Source organism: Papaver somniferum, chromosome 2, assembly GCF_003573695.1.
Source record: "Papaver somniferum cultivar HN1 chromosome 2, ASM357369v1, whole genome shotgun sequence".
Classification (NCBI taxonomy): Eukaryota; Viridiplantae; Streptophyta; class Magnoliopsida; order Ranunculales; family Papaveraceae; genus Papaver; species Papaver somniferum.
In genome coordinates this window covers 206,643,196-206,660,181 of record NC_039359.1, presented here as the reverse complement: position 1 = coordinate 206,660,181, position 16,986 = coordinate 206,643,196, and the positions used below count along the sequence as shown (strand labels likewise).

Sequence of the window (16,986 nt, the reverse complement as noted above, 5' to 3'; positions counted from 1 at the left end):
ATTTTAGCCACAAATTTATACAAGACATTACATAACGCAATTGGTCTAAAATCTATAGTTGTAACTGGATTTTTTACCTTTGGGATTAAGCTTATATGAGTATGATTAAGCTTACTTGTAATTTCTCCTGAGTTGAAAATCTGTTGAATGAATTGAGTAGTTTTTGTTCCCACAACTGTCCAACACTTCTTTTAAAATAAAACTGTATATCCATCCGGACCTGGTGAACCCATGGAATTCATATTTTTCACCACTTTTCATCATCTGATGGTCTGACTGATAGAGAAGAACTTTCTGTTGAACTCAAAGAATAAGAAGATTCATGCATACTCGTAGGATCTTGGATATTTGTATCTTCTTGAAATAACTTTTTGAAGAAGAGAACCAATTCTTCAACAATCTCAGTTGGGTTAGTGATCCACTATTAGTTACTGGATTGAATATAAGAGATTTGATTTTTCTTTCTTTTTTGTTGCACAGAAAGCTGGAATTGTTTTGTGTTTTTATCACCAGTCTTCATCCAGATTTGCTTCATTCTTTGTTCACAGTAAGTATCATCCATGATAATGTAATCATTCAATTAAGCTGAAATATTCTTCTCTTGTCGAATAATAGCAACAATTGGAGATAAAGATTGAAGTTTCAGTAATTTCTTCTTTAGATTTCTGATTCTATTCTTTATACAACCAATTTTTGTCTCTGCTCCATCTTTTCAGAAAATTACCCAGAGATGCAAGTTTAGATATAAGATCATTAGAAATATTTAAGTTCCAACTTTCCAGTACCTTCGGGAAAATATGTATGTGTAACCTAGTACGCTTCAAACCTATAAGAAGGAGGTCTTCTAGCTACAGTTCTACAGGTGTTAAGAAGAATGGGAGAATGATCACTAGAGATTCTCGGCAAATGCAAAACACCTGAATGTTCAAACATGAGGCACCAATATGGAGTTGCAACAACCCTGTCCAATCTTTCCCTTATTAGACTTTGAAACTGCCTCCCATTACACCACGTGTAAGTTGGACCAGAAAACCCTAAGTCCAATAAATGATTCTCATGGATGAATTTATTAAACTGAGAAATAACAGCATTTAGAGACTGATCACCCCCATATTTTTCTCTAACTGAAGAGATCGCATTGAAGTCATATATGAAACATTTGGGACCGAGAACATGTTGTGAATATACAGATAGACTTTTCCAGAATTGAGATCTATCTGTTCTCTTAGGTGGCCAGCAAAAGGACCCGACTGATTTATCATAAGATGAATTAAATTCTTAGAGCTCGAAATAACTTCTGCATCAATGTCATCTTGCCACATTAACCACAGACCACTACTACGACCTACAACACAGTGATTAGAGTAAACAAAATTTCGAATAAGAGAAGTTGAAGAAGATTCAGATAACTTTGTCTCTGATAAGAAGACAATTTTAGGTTTCAAACTTATTAGGAATAATTTTATAGTTTGAATTGTTGAGTCATTCCCTAACCCCCAACAATTCTAGGAAAAGACTAACATGGACCGCACGGCCTATCAGGGCTAGCCGCCATCTCGCATTGATCATTCGAATTCTCGTTGATTCCTGAATCCATCTCTCATTGTGCATCTCCAATATGTAGGCATGCTCCATCCAACATTCGTTTAGCACCTCTCGAATCGTTGTTGGTAATTGACCTCGGAACAACGGCATTGCTATGACTCCTAGCCATCGATTTCCATTCACGCCTCCTGGTATTCTTGGCTGATTGTCCGTAATTCCATAAAATCCTTCCATCGTTACTATTTTGTGATCTGGTGTTGGACCCGGATAGAAGTTAATGAAGGTTCTCATTTATGGACTTATTTGAGACTTCAGTTGTAGTAGATTTCAGTTTCTTAGTGACAAACTTGAACGATTCAGAGACTTGAAGAGACTTGAAACTATTGTAATGAAAGTTTGTTGAAGAATTTTCTTGGTTAGTCTCTAAATTTTTTCCTTTTTCCAAAGCATTGTTCTTCTGTTGTAGAGATGCAGTTTGAGCAGTTACGGAAGAAGTTATTTCCATGTTCTGAGCAGTTATTGATGAAAAGAAATCTTTACCCTGATTGGTTGTGGTAGGTTGATTATTGATTTGGTGGTTAACTCAGGGTATTCTTATCAGAAAAAACTCCAGAGACACGTAACTTCCTGTGTATGTTATCTTCTCGATAAATGTACGGATCAGGTGATGACGTGGATGACAAATTCCTAGTGGCTGATGAGTTGGCTTGATGATTCATCATCCCTGAAATCTCAGTTAAGATTGTGCTTTGATTCTGCACCAACTCCATCATGATTTCTTCCTGTAAATCTGAGTCTTTGAATTCATCCAAATCAATATTGAAGTTCTTCAAAGATGCATTGATAGAACGTTGATATTTTGGAAGAATAAGATTATATGCCTGTTGATGAAGTTCTGGGGGAAAATCATGATAGACTTTATCTTTCAATTGATGAACTTTCGGACATAGACTCATAAGATGACCCAGAAGACCGCAGAATAAACAAAATCTTGGTAATCTTTCGTATCTGATTTCAGCCACGATTTCTTGTCCATTAGAAAGAGGAAAAGTGATAGAGTCTCTAAGTGGCCGTTTAACATCGACTGGGATACGTACTCTATCAAATTTACCCCAATTTCTTGCTTCTTGAACATATATTGTTATGTGGCTACCAACATAAGAAACTAAACTCTGAATGAATTTTCTGTTCAGATAGTTTACTCGAAGACCATGTAATTGAGCCCAAAATTCAACTTTATCAAATCGGTATTCCTGTGGTAGTTTGTTAGGTACACGCCTTTCCAATGCCAATAAATCATCTCTGGAAACCCACGGTGATGATTCCATGATAAATTCCGAGTCAGAATGCGACTCAAATTTAATTAAGAATGTATCTGATGTGAATTCAGACACGAAGAATTTTTAATTGAAGGATTTCCAGAGTTTATGTAATAGTTCCCTGACATTAGAGATTAGGAATGTTCTAGGATAGATAATCATAAGAACTAAGCAGTTTTGATAATCCTTTGATGAATTTGGTAAAGGATTGTCAATACAAATCTTCTTGTTTGATGTTTCTTGATTAAGAAGATTAGATTGTGAAGGTTGAGACATGTTTGTATAGAATACATTAAAGATATAAAAGATGCCAAAGGCTAAGAGATTGAGATTTTCTGAAAATTAAAAGTAGGAAATCTTCGTTGAAATACGAAGAAATCCAATGAACTTTTAGATTAACAGAATGGTGTAAGATTAATCAGAATATAGAAAAAAATTTGTTTAGATTAGTAATGATGATTTGGTTCAAGTTTCTGTTTCAGTTAATGGAGAAAATTGCGGAGAAGAGAGAGAGTTTTCATAGGAAAGTGGATTTCGAGAAGTGGATCCGGTCATTCTCGAAGATAATGGATTTATTCTAGCACATCCACCCTCGGATGGACCTTTAATTAGAGATGTTACGGAAAGACAATGCTACCGGGACCTCTTCTCTTTTCCTTTTGGATGCAAATGCTACGGGGGACCTCTCTTTACGTAAGGATGAAAATGGCATGTGCAACCCTATACTAAATAATATCTATACCGACTGAGTTTATCATTCCACCAAGTAATATCTTAGAAACTGGATTTTATACAGATTAAAAAAAAATCTCATTCCATTATATGATAAATGTGAGATTGGTTATTAGAATATTATTGTTGTTGGATAATATAGTATAAAAAAAATGAAATCACTTTAATCCAAATAGAGGGCCTGATAGGAGAGTCCAAATATGTGCACCCCTTTCAAATTGGGGGTATGTTCCAGCCTTTTTGTATAGGAAAAATTTGCAGGTAGAAAACACCCCCTAATTTCATAAACTATTTATATTTTCTCTCCCTTAGTTTATTTTAATCCTCATCAGGGAGGGTGTTGAGATTGTTAGTCCCACGATGTCTGGACAATCTAAAATCATGCGGTTTATAGTCCTTTGGGCCTCTCCACTTATTGCCAATTGGTTTTGAGTTTGATGCCCGTATTCTAACATGGTTCAGAACACGCTATTTGCGACGAGTCATTTGACTTGACCGCGCCTTTACTCCGCGTCACTTGATTTAATTATCCACGTGTTAGAACTAACAAGGCTACACGTGAGGGGACATGTTGAGATTAAGTTATTTCATTTCTTAAAGAATAATAATGAGGGTCCAACAGTTCACCAAAAGCCATCTTCGATTGGGTAAGCAACCTTTACATAATCTGCAAAGTTAAAATGGTGTTCGGGTTATAACAGAATTTGCAAAGTTAGTATGGCAGGTGGCGATGCCAAATTCATAGAAACCCGGTTCTTCCGATACCTCATCCTCCTCGTTATCGTTTGCTTCCGCCTTTTCTTGGTTCATTTTCTTTTCCGCGGTAGTCCCGGCTTTCACAATCCGACCAGGTTTCTCCACAGTCCCGGCTTTCACTTTCGATCTGCGTTTCTCCACAGTCCCGGCTTTCACTTTCGATCTGCGTTTCTCCACAGTCCCGGCTTTCACTTTCGATCTGCGTTTCCCTTGTATCATGGTCCTTCGTCTTTCGTACTTTACCAATATATCGTTCTTTACCTCCTGATCCCGAGCCTCCAATCGTTTACTCCTTCTCAACACCGTTTACCTCGTTCCAAAATTCGTCCCTGTTTCTAGCGCCAAAATGTGATTACTGGAAATCCAACAACACACCCAAATGGAAAATATGCAAGATCTAAGACATAATAAACACTATAAGTTACACTCGTGGGTTACAAGGAAACCCTAATCCCTTCTTCCAGCCTATGAATTATAAGGAAGACCTAACTCTCTCTCTCTCTCCTATGATATACCTTTCCCTCTCCAAAAGATCTCTCCCTTTACATTGTCCAATGGTCTCTATTTATAGGCCTAAGAAACCTTAGTGGCATACAACTCATATCATCTCGCCGAGGTTACTTTATGCTTCGCCTGGAGCATATTCCATAAAGTTTTTCCCCACCTTTCGCTGACTTCACGTGGTCTTGTCGGGACACCTTCCCATTTCTCGCTCGATAATTTATCTACTTTGCGGGGGTAGCTTTTCTTCCAAGCCAAGTCACATTATTTCGTGGTCATTTCGTAATGGACATCTGATTTCTTTCGCTCTCTTCGTTCCCTTTGGAGAGTTACCTCGTCCCAAACTTTACTTCGTTGTCGTGTGGATAAGGATAATTTTGACTTGATTTGACAAGTCCCTGACGACGAATCTCGGGGGTTGAAGTAAGATCTTTTCACCAGATTCCCGCGCCTTCCTATGGCCACGTGTCGGCTTATGCTTTGGTAACTACATTTTTCCCTTTCTTATTCTGCTCGATCATAAAGAGAGGAGAATAAGAACTGTCTGAAGCTTGATAATCGCCTTCCCTCCCTTAATTCGTCTTCCACGTGGTGCTCTTTTCCTCGTAACCGTCGATTACCGGTTCATATTCTTCAGTCGTGGGTCGTTTTAACCAGTCATCTGGTATAAATACTCATTCTTCTCATCAATCTGAGACGATAGTCTTCTACTCCTTTCCCCTCTTATCTCCGGTAAGCTATGTTCTTCTGTTTTTAATGTCTTCAAGAAAGATTCCTCCTCTAACCACATCGTGGACCTATGAAGATTTTAAGACCGACCTTAACACGGTAGGAATCACCCTATCTCCCGCAATCGATTCCTTTGTTACTCCTCCCATCACTGCTACTGATTTGATGGAATTAAACTACCGGTGGATTCAAGCTGAAACCTGGACTTCATCGAGGATAATTGTCACCGTAGGAAAATTAAGAGCAGGGCTTTCCTTTCCCCTATTTGATCCCAAGAATCTTTTATTCCTTGAGATTTTAGCTCGCCTTCGCCCTGGTGTTTATAAGCTAAGTGGGAACGTTATTCGCTTGGCTAACAAATTTGTTCGAAGATCAAATGGCCTTCCTTCTCAAATTCCCGAATTAGGGTCGGACTTTCCTTCGGCTGATTATAACGTGAAATCTTTTCTGGAAAATTACCTCGTCCAGTACTTGTCCACAAGATCGTACCAAGAGTGGGGTGTGAAGTTTACCCGTAAGATCTTGGCTGATCCATCCAAGGCACTACTTTTGGATGTCGATCCTTCTGGTGAAAAGAGGAAGAAGTATCTTCGGTTATCTAACGACGAAAATTGGATGATGTATCTTCTGGTGATCGAAGTTCCTTTCGTGTGGGGATTAGACGAGAATGGTGTGCCTTGTTCCGGTCCTCTTCCTGAGCATGCCCACCTTGCCGAAAGCGAACTGGGTCGGTTTAATTGGCCCAATATCCCCCCTATGGTAAGTTCGAATTTTCATTCAATTTTCCCTTTATTTACCGTATACCCCTCTAACGCCCTTTCCTTTTGCCTTAGTATTCATTCCCACCTCCTGGCATGATAAAGGACCTCACCAAGAAGCCACCTTCAGGTCAGGTTTGTATCTCGCGAGTCATATCTTCGCAATTTCTTAATCCAATTCTTAATCCAATTCTTAATATTTCACTTCGCAGAGGGAGGAATCTCGAGTTGCAGCGGGCCCTGCTGCAAACACAAGAAAGCGTGATCGCTCAAAGGTTTCCTCCTCCTCCGCTCAGGTTCGTCCCTATTTCGCGGCTTGCCTTTTCCCCTTTGATTCATCTACTAACTTTGTGGTTTTTAGGATGACCCTTCAACCTCTCCTCGTGCTCGGGAGCCTTCTCAACATCGTTCTCGTACATTGGACGTAGACAGGCTATCTCAAGTTCATCCTTCGGGACCATCCCGTCCTCCTCCTAGCTCCTCTCTCCCTCACGTTGATGATTCTAAAGACCCAACATATCTTCCTGATATGAAATTCCTTAGGGATATCTTCGTGACAACTCGTTCGAACTCCTCCTTGAGATCCGTGGATGATGAATCCTTGACCTCCTTGAGCTCTGATTCATTTTTAAATGCCGATCAAGAATTTATCCAGAATGCTTCTTTGAATCTCTCCGTTCAACAACATGCTTCCATGTTGTGTTTGGTAAGTGTGACAGCCGATTCCTTTCTTATTTTCCTTAACATCATTACCTTACTCATTTCTTTTTTATTCGCCTCTTTAGGGACATAATCACAACATGTCCCATCTCGTGGAACTTCACGAGGGTTGGGACCTTATTGTTCGCCAGAGTGCTCGTATCACTCAGTTAGAATCGCAACTTGCTGAGGACAAAAACATCTCGTCTGCTCTTTGTCGTAAGTTTTCCTTTCTTAGCCATTTGATTTTGCCTTAGATTTCCAGATAGCCTACTTACTTATCTTTCTTCATCTCAGGTTCTGAGCAAAAGCTTAAGGACCAAGACTCTTGTCTTCAAGAAGATGTCCGCGGCTTAAACGAGGATCTTGACAAGATGGTTAAGGACGCAATTTTACTTGCAAAGAAGCTTCGCCGAAATGCCCAAGATAAAAAGTTCAGGCTCTTTAATGAATTCCGCGACTCAGAGAATATTCCTCGTGTTCCCCTGGAGCTTGAGGTATTTTCAGAAGACGAACCCGAACCGGAGCCTACCATCGACGAACCAATCCTTTCTTCCGAAGAAGGCACAAAGTCTGATGAAGATGATGAGGCTGATGGAGATGATGATTAGAGAATTCGGTCTTTTACTCTTTTATTCTTCGCTTATGTATATTAACATCAATCCTATATGTACATTATGATCCTGCTATTTTTTCAATTAGAACTGTTGTTTCCGCCTTTAATCTTTTCACCCAAAGTATATACTTGTGTTCTAGTTGTAAAAATATGTCTTCGACTTCGCTCTTTTCCTTCGTGCTCCTTTATCTGATGTCTTGTCTCTTATCTTTTAAATTATGCCTTAAGCACTTCGTAGTATTGAGAGGAGTATGCTAAAAAAGGACAAAAAATATAAAAAGTATATACTTGCCTCTTATTATTATTGAGCTTTGTCCGATCAAGACGAGAGTATTCTGGTTACGCTCTTTTTACGTACGTCATTCCGGTGTGTATGTCTATTTTTTGTTTACCTTTTATTTTCTTATTTATGAGGTCTTAATGCGCCTCCTAGTTAAGGTCTTATTACGCCTCACCCTATTATGAAGGGTATTTCTTCGGCGAAGTTTTAGGCGCTTGCTATTTTTGCGAATAACAATCCATCAACCTCGCCTTAACATTTTTGATAAGTTTTCTTTAGGCGACAATATGACAGGCCTATCTATTCCCATGAATAGAAGCCCCATGATATTGTCGTCTTTTTTGGTCACACAGCTCCCTAATCTGGAGGGTGTCATCCCTTTATATTCCCCCTGAGTGCCCCTTCATGGAGGTTAACCCTAACATGCATGTTGGTCTCCTCCCATCCGGTTATTACGACATTCAGTTATTTTCGCGACTTCTTATCCTCTTCGCCGATAAGGCTCGGAGTTACGAAGTCACACCCTAAGTGGGGTTTCTTTGGGATCGAGTGCATCGTAGCCAATACTTTCCATACGGACATGGCCGGTAACGCTCCAGACGTCCCAGGCACCCGAAACTCAACCAAATACGTCGGCGCCTTGGTCATATTTCTACACTCCTTACCGAAGGACATCATAAAAGGGACCCTCAACGGATATGTCTTATCATTGCCCCTAGCTTTCTGTCTGAGAGTTGTCCACGACATGCGTTAGGTCTTTGCCTCTTGCATTTTCATGCGAACTAAGGTGCATGCCGTGGGTTCCCAGCCCTCCTAGGCGAAGGTTTTAAGTTTTCTTAGAAACTTTTTATTTCATATTCATTATTTGCCTCCTAATTTTGAGGTCTTATCTGCTCGTGTAAATGGATCCATTTGTATAAAATTGTAGAAATATTTTATTGATACAATTTTGGGATAATATTTCTTAATGTAAACAGGTTTCCAAGGATGATATAGCCTTCTATCTTGTCGTTCTACTTCTCCGTAAATTATCTTCCCTTCTTCGTTAGTATCCTTCCCTTCGCAGTATGCTAATTCATATGCCCCATTTCCAACCACCCTTTTTACGATGTATGGACCCTCTCAAGTGGGTTCTAGCTTTCCTCCTGGTCCTCGCTGATAAGGTGGTATTTCTCGTAGCACCAGCTTTCCCGAGACGAAGCTTCTCGGTTTTACCCTTTTATTATATTCTCTCGACAGCCTCTGGTGGTAGTTCGTCATATGCTGTAGCGCAATTTCTCTATTTTCCTCGAGATCGTCCAATTTTGCAAGAATTTAGTCCGTGTTTAATCCTTTTTCCCATTCCTCTCTCCGTGTTGGTGGAAGGATGGATTTTTCTGCTAGCACTGCCTCTGCTCCGTACGTTAAACCAAACGGTGATACTCCTGTTTCTTCTCGCCTTGTGGTTTTATATGACCATAGTACGTTCGGGATCTGCTCACACCATCCTTTATGATGCCCTTCCAGCTTCTTCTTCAACGTGGACGCCACCGTTTTATTTGTAGCCTCTGCCTTCCCATTACTCTGGGGATATAATGGAGTAGATTTTCCGGATTGAATCTTAAAGACGCTGAACAACATCTTCACATTCTCCCCTTCGAACTGCTTTCGATTGTCTGAAACAATCAGGACTGGTATACCAAATCTACAAATGATGTGTTCAAGGATAAAATCGTATATATCCCCGTCTTTTGTATGTTGCAGAGCCTTTTCCGGTACCCACTTTGTGAAGTAGTCTGTTGCTACCATCAAGTACCTTCTTTGCTTCGTCCCCGTGACAAAGAGCCCTACGATATCTATTCCCCACATGGCTAATGGACACACGCTCAATACTGAGTTCAAGCTTGTGGCTGGTGCATGTATCTTTTTGCCGAACCTTTGACACGCCTCACACCTCGTAGAAATTAACCCTGTGTTCGGGTCTTGTAAGCTAGTGATCTGGTTCCGTTGTGGTTTCCAGCGTCCCCATAATAAATTAATTTCATAATTTCAATTCCTTCCTCCTGCGACAAGCACCTCATTAGTGGACCCAAGAATGATCGCCTATAAAGGATCCCTTCTCGCACCTCGTAATTCGTGGATTTGCTTTTGATTTTTTTGCCTCTGGTCTATCTCGTGGCAAGTCTCCTTTCATCAAGTAGCTGTAGATGTGTGTTCTCCAATCCTCTTTACTCATTACTGAGTTCTCCCCTTCTACCGTCATTACCTGAAGTTCTCTTTCTTCTCTGCTTACTAACGGCTGCATCAACCACTGAATCACAACATGCCCGATTTTTAGATTCTCAATCATGGAAGATATGAAAGATAATGAATTTTCATGTCGATTGTTATCTCTATTTATGTTTCTCCATATGATACTTCGTATTTTCGCCGAATAGTCTTGCACGAGCTGTTGATATTTCTTCATCACTGGTTCGACTGTATTATACATAGGGTTGCACAAAACCGACTCAACCCACCAACCCAACCCACACTCGCCTGAAATTATCCGCACCCGACCCAACCCACTTAGGAGCGGGTCGACTATGGGTCACAACATCAAAACCCATCGTATGGTGGGTCGACTGTGGGTGACAACTTCCCTCACCCGACCCAACCCACCCACCCACCTAAATATTTCTAAATTAATGCTAACCCTTAGATTACCTATCCTAGATGAACCACATCCATTGAAGTGATAATATATAATGCCTAAACCTAATCATCGGTAGCTTCTCTTCACTGAAGAGTCTTCAATCAGTTCCCTTCAACGACAGTCTCAGAGGCTCAGTTTATTTTTTCATTTTCTCTTCGCTTTGTAAATCAATTCACAGCATCACCAGCAGCAATCAATCAACATCGTCCCCAGTAAACCAACAACCAAAGGTGAGACTAGGAATCATTGTAATTTGTAAATACTAATTAGGGTTTTGTTTCCTAAGATTAATTTTGGGTTGGCTTATTTCAATTGGGTTCTTAATGTAATGTTCATTGTATTTTATGGTGGGTAACCCACCACCCACCCGATCCAACCCAACGTAATGTGGGTCAGGTGAAAATCGACCCATTGTAATGTTGGGTTGGTTGCGGGTGACAACTTCTGTTACCCACCATCAGTGGGTTGGGTGACGGGTGAGGCCAAACCCGACCCATGTGCATCCCTAATTATACACCCCTTCAATCTGACGAAATACTAGTTGTGAGTCACTAGTAATTCGTACTTCGTCCAATTTCATTTCTATTGCAATTCTCAGAGCCTGTATTACTGCCTCATACTCGGTTTCATTATTCGTGGCTTTGTATTCCAGACGCAAACAAAATACTATTCGCTCGCCTGTAGACAAGGTGAATAATATTCATACACCCCCTCCACAGATATTTGACGCCCCATAAACGAAGATTTCCCATCTCCTGGGATGACTTTGCTTTAACAAATCCCTTGGGTCCGGTCGGATTTCGTCCATCTCCATCATGTCTTCCGCACTCCCATCTTCTTCCGAAGGAAATTCAGCGAGAAACTCTGCTATTATATGCGACTTCGTCGAAGTCTGTACTTCGGACTTCAGCCCGAAATGGTTGATGTGAGTGTTCCACCTCTCTACTCTCCCAACCCTTTGGGAATGTTTCAAGACTGACTCTATGGGTATCCTTGTGAGGACTTTGATTTTGTGGGTTTGGAAATAAGTCCGCAATTTTCATGATGCATAGAATAATGCTAATATTAGTTTTTCGATCTTAGGGTAATTTGTTTCTGCGGAATTCAAGATTTTACTTACGTAGAATATGGGTTTTTCTACTCCTCCATCGTTCCTGAGTAGGACTGCACCAATAACATTGGGTGTGGATGCGAGACAAACTAACATCTCCTCCCCTGGTTCTAGCTTTTGCAGGATTGATAACTTGATTAGGTGTTCTGTTATGCCCTTCAGGGCTTCTTCACATTCTTGTGTCCACGCGAATTTTGCTCTCTTCTTTAAAATGTCAAAGAAGTGTTTACACTTATCAGATGACCGCGAGATGAACCTTCCCAGTGCCGCGAGCTGCCCATTTAACTTATGCACATCTTTTACAGTAGCTGGTGATGTCATTTTTAGTATCGCCTGTACCTTTGTAGGATCCACCTCTATGCCCTTTTGAGAAACTATATGGCCTAAGAATTTTGTTGATTCTGCCCCGAAAATGCACTTCAACGGATTGACTTTCATCTTGTATATCCTCATCTGATCGAAGATCTCTTTCAGATCTAACACATGATGTCCGGAGTCTTTGGTTTTGACCAACATGTAGTCTACATAGACTTCCAATGTTGTGTGTACCCATCTTGTGAATACCTTCTCCACCATTCGTTGGTATGTAGCCCTTGCGTTTTTCAATCCAAATGGCATTCTCGTGTAACATTATAGCCACCCTAGGAGCGAAGAAATCCGTGTGATCATGGTCTTCCTCGGCCAAAGGTATTTGATTGTGTCCACAATACCCATCCAAGGATGATAACCTTTTGTATCCGGATGCTTCTTCCACCATTTGAGGGATATTTGGTAAAGGGAAACTATCCTTGGGACAAGCGGTATTTAGATCATTGAAATCAATACAGATTCTTATGCCATTGTTCTTCTTCGGTACAATTACCATATTCGCAATCCAATTTGGATATTTCGCCGGCTTTATGATGCATGCCTTCATCATGTTCTGAAGTTCCTTGTAAATTTGCTCATGATAGGTCGTCGTTATCTTCCTTATCTGTTGTTTTACTGTCTTGATTGTTGGGTCTAATTTCAATCGATGGCACGCAACACACGGATCAATTCCTGGCATTTCCTCCATGCTCTACGCAAATATGTCTCCATATTTTGTTAATATTTCCACCAACCTTGTTTCTTCTTCCTCCTCCATTTTCGTCCCTATTTTTATGATTTTTGGTTCGTCTTCCGTTCCTAGATTTACATATTTCATCGGCTCGACTGCGGCGAAATTCAAGGTTGGCTCTCCGAACGGGGTTGGTTCTTTTATGGGCTTCGCGGGTTCTCCCTCCTTTTCGGGTACCTCGCTAGGTATTGCCCACGCTTCTTTAGCCTTTGCCAGGTATACCCGTAATTCTTCATCCTTTTTCATCTCCAGTACCTTCATCTTTCGTTCCTTCTTCCTTTTTACTTTACTCTCGTAAATATCAACATCTTTCTTGTCGCAGTTCTCGGCTTCTTCGCTGCTTCTTCGTATTTCGCCGATTCCACTTGGCATTGACAACTCTTTTTATTCCATGCACCCATGGTCTACCTATAAGAGCGTTATATGGCGACTCCACATCTACCACACATAGAGTAACCTTTGTTTCCAACCCTCCCACCAATATTTTCAAGCATATCTCGCCCTTTGGCCTGGTCGCCACTCCATTGAATCCGTGCAACGTTTACGCAGAAGGTAACAAGTCAGAATCCTCATACCCCAGAGCTCTAAAGGTATGGTAAAAGAGGACGTCCACTGAGCTTCCCATGTATATCAAGACTTTGTCCACCGCCCAAGTCATCTCCTTATTTTGCTGACCCCTTTCCTGGGATGCAATCCGGGCCACAACTAGGCTAACGGCTAGTGAATTCATATGCTGGATTTCTCCTTCTGACACGTCGTTCGCCGAAAAGGATATTTCTCTCTTTTTCCATCCTTCTAATGGTTCTTCCTTCGGGGAGTTCATTATCTCATTACCTTTGCGATCCACCTTGTACACTCTTGAGAGTACATTATCTTTAAAATCTTGGAAACTTCCCCTGGAATGCGCTATGAAATTACATCCTAATCGTCTCCTTTCTCGGGTTTCCTTTGCTTGCTTGTTGTGACAAGTAATCATCGATGTCTCCTTTCGATCGATGTAGTGCGCGAGTTTCCCTTGTTTGATAAGCCGGTGTATGATCTTCCTTACACTCCTGCAGCTGTTAGTATGGTGTCCGTGAAAACTATGATACCTGCAAAATTCATGACTCTTGCTTCCCAGGACTGGTTCTCTCCCCAGATTTGGTGGTGCTGATATCTCTTCGGTTAATATCACCTCCTCACATATTTTATCCAAAGTTGTGTTAAGTTATGGAATTTTAACTCCGTCCAGGCCGTCGATTCTTGTCCGATCTGCCTTTTATTTTTCAGCTTATGCCTCCCTCCTCCATCTCCTCGTGGATCTTTTCATCTGGATCTTCTCCTTTCCTCGTCGCCTTTTTGTGAACCTCCAACTTGCATCTTTAAGCTTCGTATCTCGCATAAGATCTCGTGATCTATGGTTCTCCTTCTTATTTCGTCAATGTTTACTTCTGTTTTGACGCGTTTTCTTTCATGCTCACATTTCCTCATACCTTAGCTCGCGATTTTCCCGTCTCGCCTCTTTTAATATCCTCCTTAAGTCTCTTTCTCTATGCTACCCTTCTAGCAACTCCATCACCCCCTGTTCATATACCTCCTGATTTCTTTCGTTCCTGATATGCCTTTGAGATAACGCCGTGGTTTCCTCCGCTTCATTGTTTCCTTCCCACATGGCCTCATCAGTCATTTCTCGTTCACGTTCCTCATGCATCATCTGGTCGTCTTCCTCCTGATTAGGGGTTTCACCCAGTTCTTCCGATACCTCATCCTCCTCGTCATCGTTTGCCTCCGCCTTTTCTTGGTTCATTTTCTTTTCCGCGGTAGTCCCGGCTTTCACTTTCGATCTGCGTTTTTCCATAGTCCCGGCTTTCACTTTTGATCTGCGTTTCCCTTGTATCATGGTCCTTCGTCTTTCGTACTTTACCAATATATCGTTCTTTACCTCCTGATCCCGAGCCTCCAATCGTTTACTCCTTCTCAACACCATTTACCCCGTTCCAAAATTCGTCCCTATATCTAGCGCCAAAATGTGATTACTGGAAATCCAACAACACACCCAAATGGAGAATATGCAAGATCTAAGACATAATAAACACTATAAGTTACACTCGTGGGTTACAAGGAAACCCTAATCCCTTCTTCCATCCTATGAATTACAAGGAAGCCCTAACTCTCTCTCTCTCCTATGATAGACCTTTCCCTCTCCAAAAGATCTCTCCCTTTACATTGTCCAATGGTCTCTATTTATCAGCATAAGCAACCTTAGTGGCATACAACTCATATCATCTCGCCAAGGTTACTTTATGCTTCGCCTGGAGCATATTCCATAAAGTTTTTCCCCACCTTTCGTTGACTTCACGTGGTCTTGCCGGGACACCTGTCCCATTTCTTGCTCGATAATTTATCTACTTCGCGGGGGTAGCTTCTCTTCCAAGCCAAGTCACATTATTTCGTGGTCATTTCGTAATGGACATCTGATTTCTTTCGCGCTCTTCGTCCCCTTTGGCGAGTTACCTCGTCCCAAACTTTACTTCGCTTCCGTGTGGATAAGGATAATTCTGACGACAAATCTCGGGGTTTGAAGTAAGATCTTTTCACCAGATTCCCACGCCTTCCTATGACCACGTGTCGGCTTATGCTTTGGTAACTACACTATGAAAAAGTGCGATCGTTTGTCAATTAGAAGTATGTTTTTCACCAGTTGCGTCGTTCCAACTTGGCCCATATATATATAGGATGTACAAAGTTAGAATGGCGTTTGGGTTATAACATAATCTGCAAAGTTAGTATGGCAGGTGGAGATGCAAAATTCATAGAAATCGTAAAATTACATCGTCGAATCTATGAAAAGGTGTGATCATTTGTCAATTAGAAGTATTATATTTCTCACCAGTTGTGTCGTTCCAACTAAGCCCATGGATTGGTCATTTATGTAAGATATGTCTGGGTATGTCTGACTCCTCTGCGTGAATTGATGATTGTTGGATTTCACTTGAAGACTTTTAGAGGGATGTTGGGAAGTACCAAATGATTGAATAAGAATCATCTGAACTCATCAATATTGAATATGTAGGTAATGTACACTTTCAGGCCTCTTGCATACCAAAGGTTTGAATGACATTTTGGGATTCATTTTCAAAACTACGGCAATAGGACGAGCACTCTAATAGAGGAAGAAACACTCTGAAAGTAACCCAAAGCACTTTGAAAACTACTAGATATGAAGTATAAAGTTTTTCCATCCAAGTGAAAGTATCTAAATCTGCTATGCAGTTATGTTGTTAAATCATGGTCTTTGGACGTATTGATTAATCGCAAGAACCAATTGATAAATTTCCTTATTAATTGACCTATTCACATTGTGTTATATAAAGTTAAAAAAAATGATTTAGCATCACTGTATGAAGATGGCCAAATCTCACAAATCGTTCTTCTGTCAAATCGCTCTTTTATGGGGTAATGTTTACTAATGGTATTCCTATAATGAAGTCGCAATGATGTTGTATGCAGCACATAAACTAAAATCGAACTGATTGCTGTAAGTATATATGTAGAATAGAAGTCCATATGTATTGTCGGGTCTATGTAAGAGTCCAATGTAAACCAAAACCTAATAAGCTCAATATATATACTTGTCTCTAATTCTCTATAGGCCTACAAAGGGTAACGAGAGCTTATACAATGTTCATGGTACCACAGTCAGAACGATCTCTCTAAAACCCTAGTTTCAAAACAAACTTCTTCCTCAAAAACCTTAACATAGCCTGCTCTCTTTCTTTTTCATCATCATGTCATCATCAGCTCAATCTTCTTCTTCTTCTTCTTCCAGCACTATGTCTTCTCAGCAAACCACTGAAACTCCAACTATCTCTACATCTAGCTTAGTTAGTATAGGTTCTCTTATGTCCTCTACTTCATCTTTGTTTGAAAAATCACCCTTCTTGCCTTCCTCAACCAAAATAATTCTCTTGGACAGAACTAACTATCTTCTCTGGGAATCTCAAATCCTTCTTATTCTCAAATCTCAGCGTCTTTACAGATATCTTGAAGATTCATATGAAGAACCACCAAAAGAACTTGTTGATGAAGCAACTCAAGTTACCACCTCAAATCCAGCGTATGCAGACTGGGAAGTTATTGATCAAACTATCTTAACTTGGATAAACTGCTCCCTTACTGAGACAATGA

At 40.6% G+C, this 16,986-nt stretch overlaps 1 protein-coding gene across 1 annotated transcript; it reads right to left on the bottom strand.

The window, feature by feature from the left end:
• Positions 1–2,123: 2,123 nt before the first annotated feature.
• On the bottom strand, positions 2,124–2,873 carry LOC113352662. The gene has a single exon (XM_026596458.1). The coding sequence runs from the start codon at positions 2,871–2,873 to the stop codon at positions 2,124–2,126; it is 750 nt and encodes a 249-aa protein (XP_026452243.1).
• Between the last annotated feature and the right edge of the window lie 14,113 nt (positions 2,874–16,986).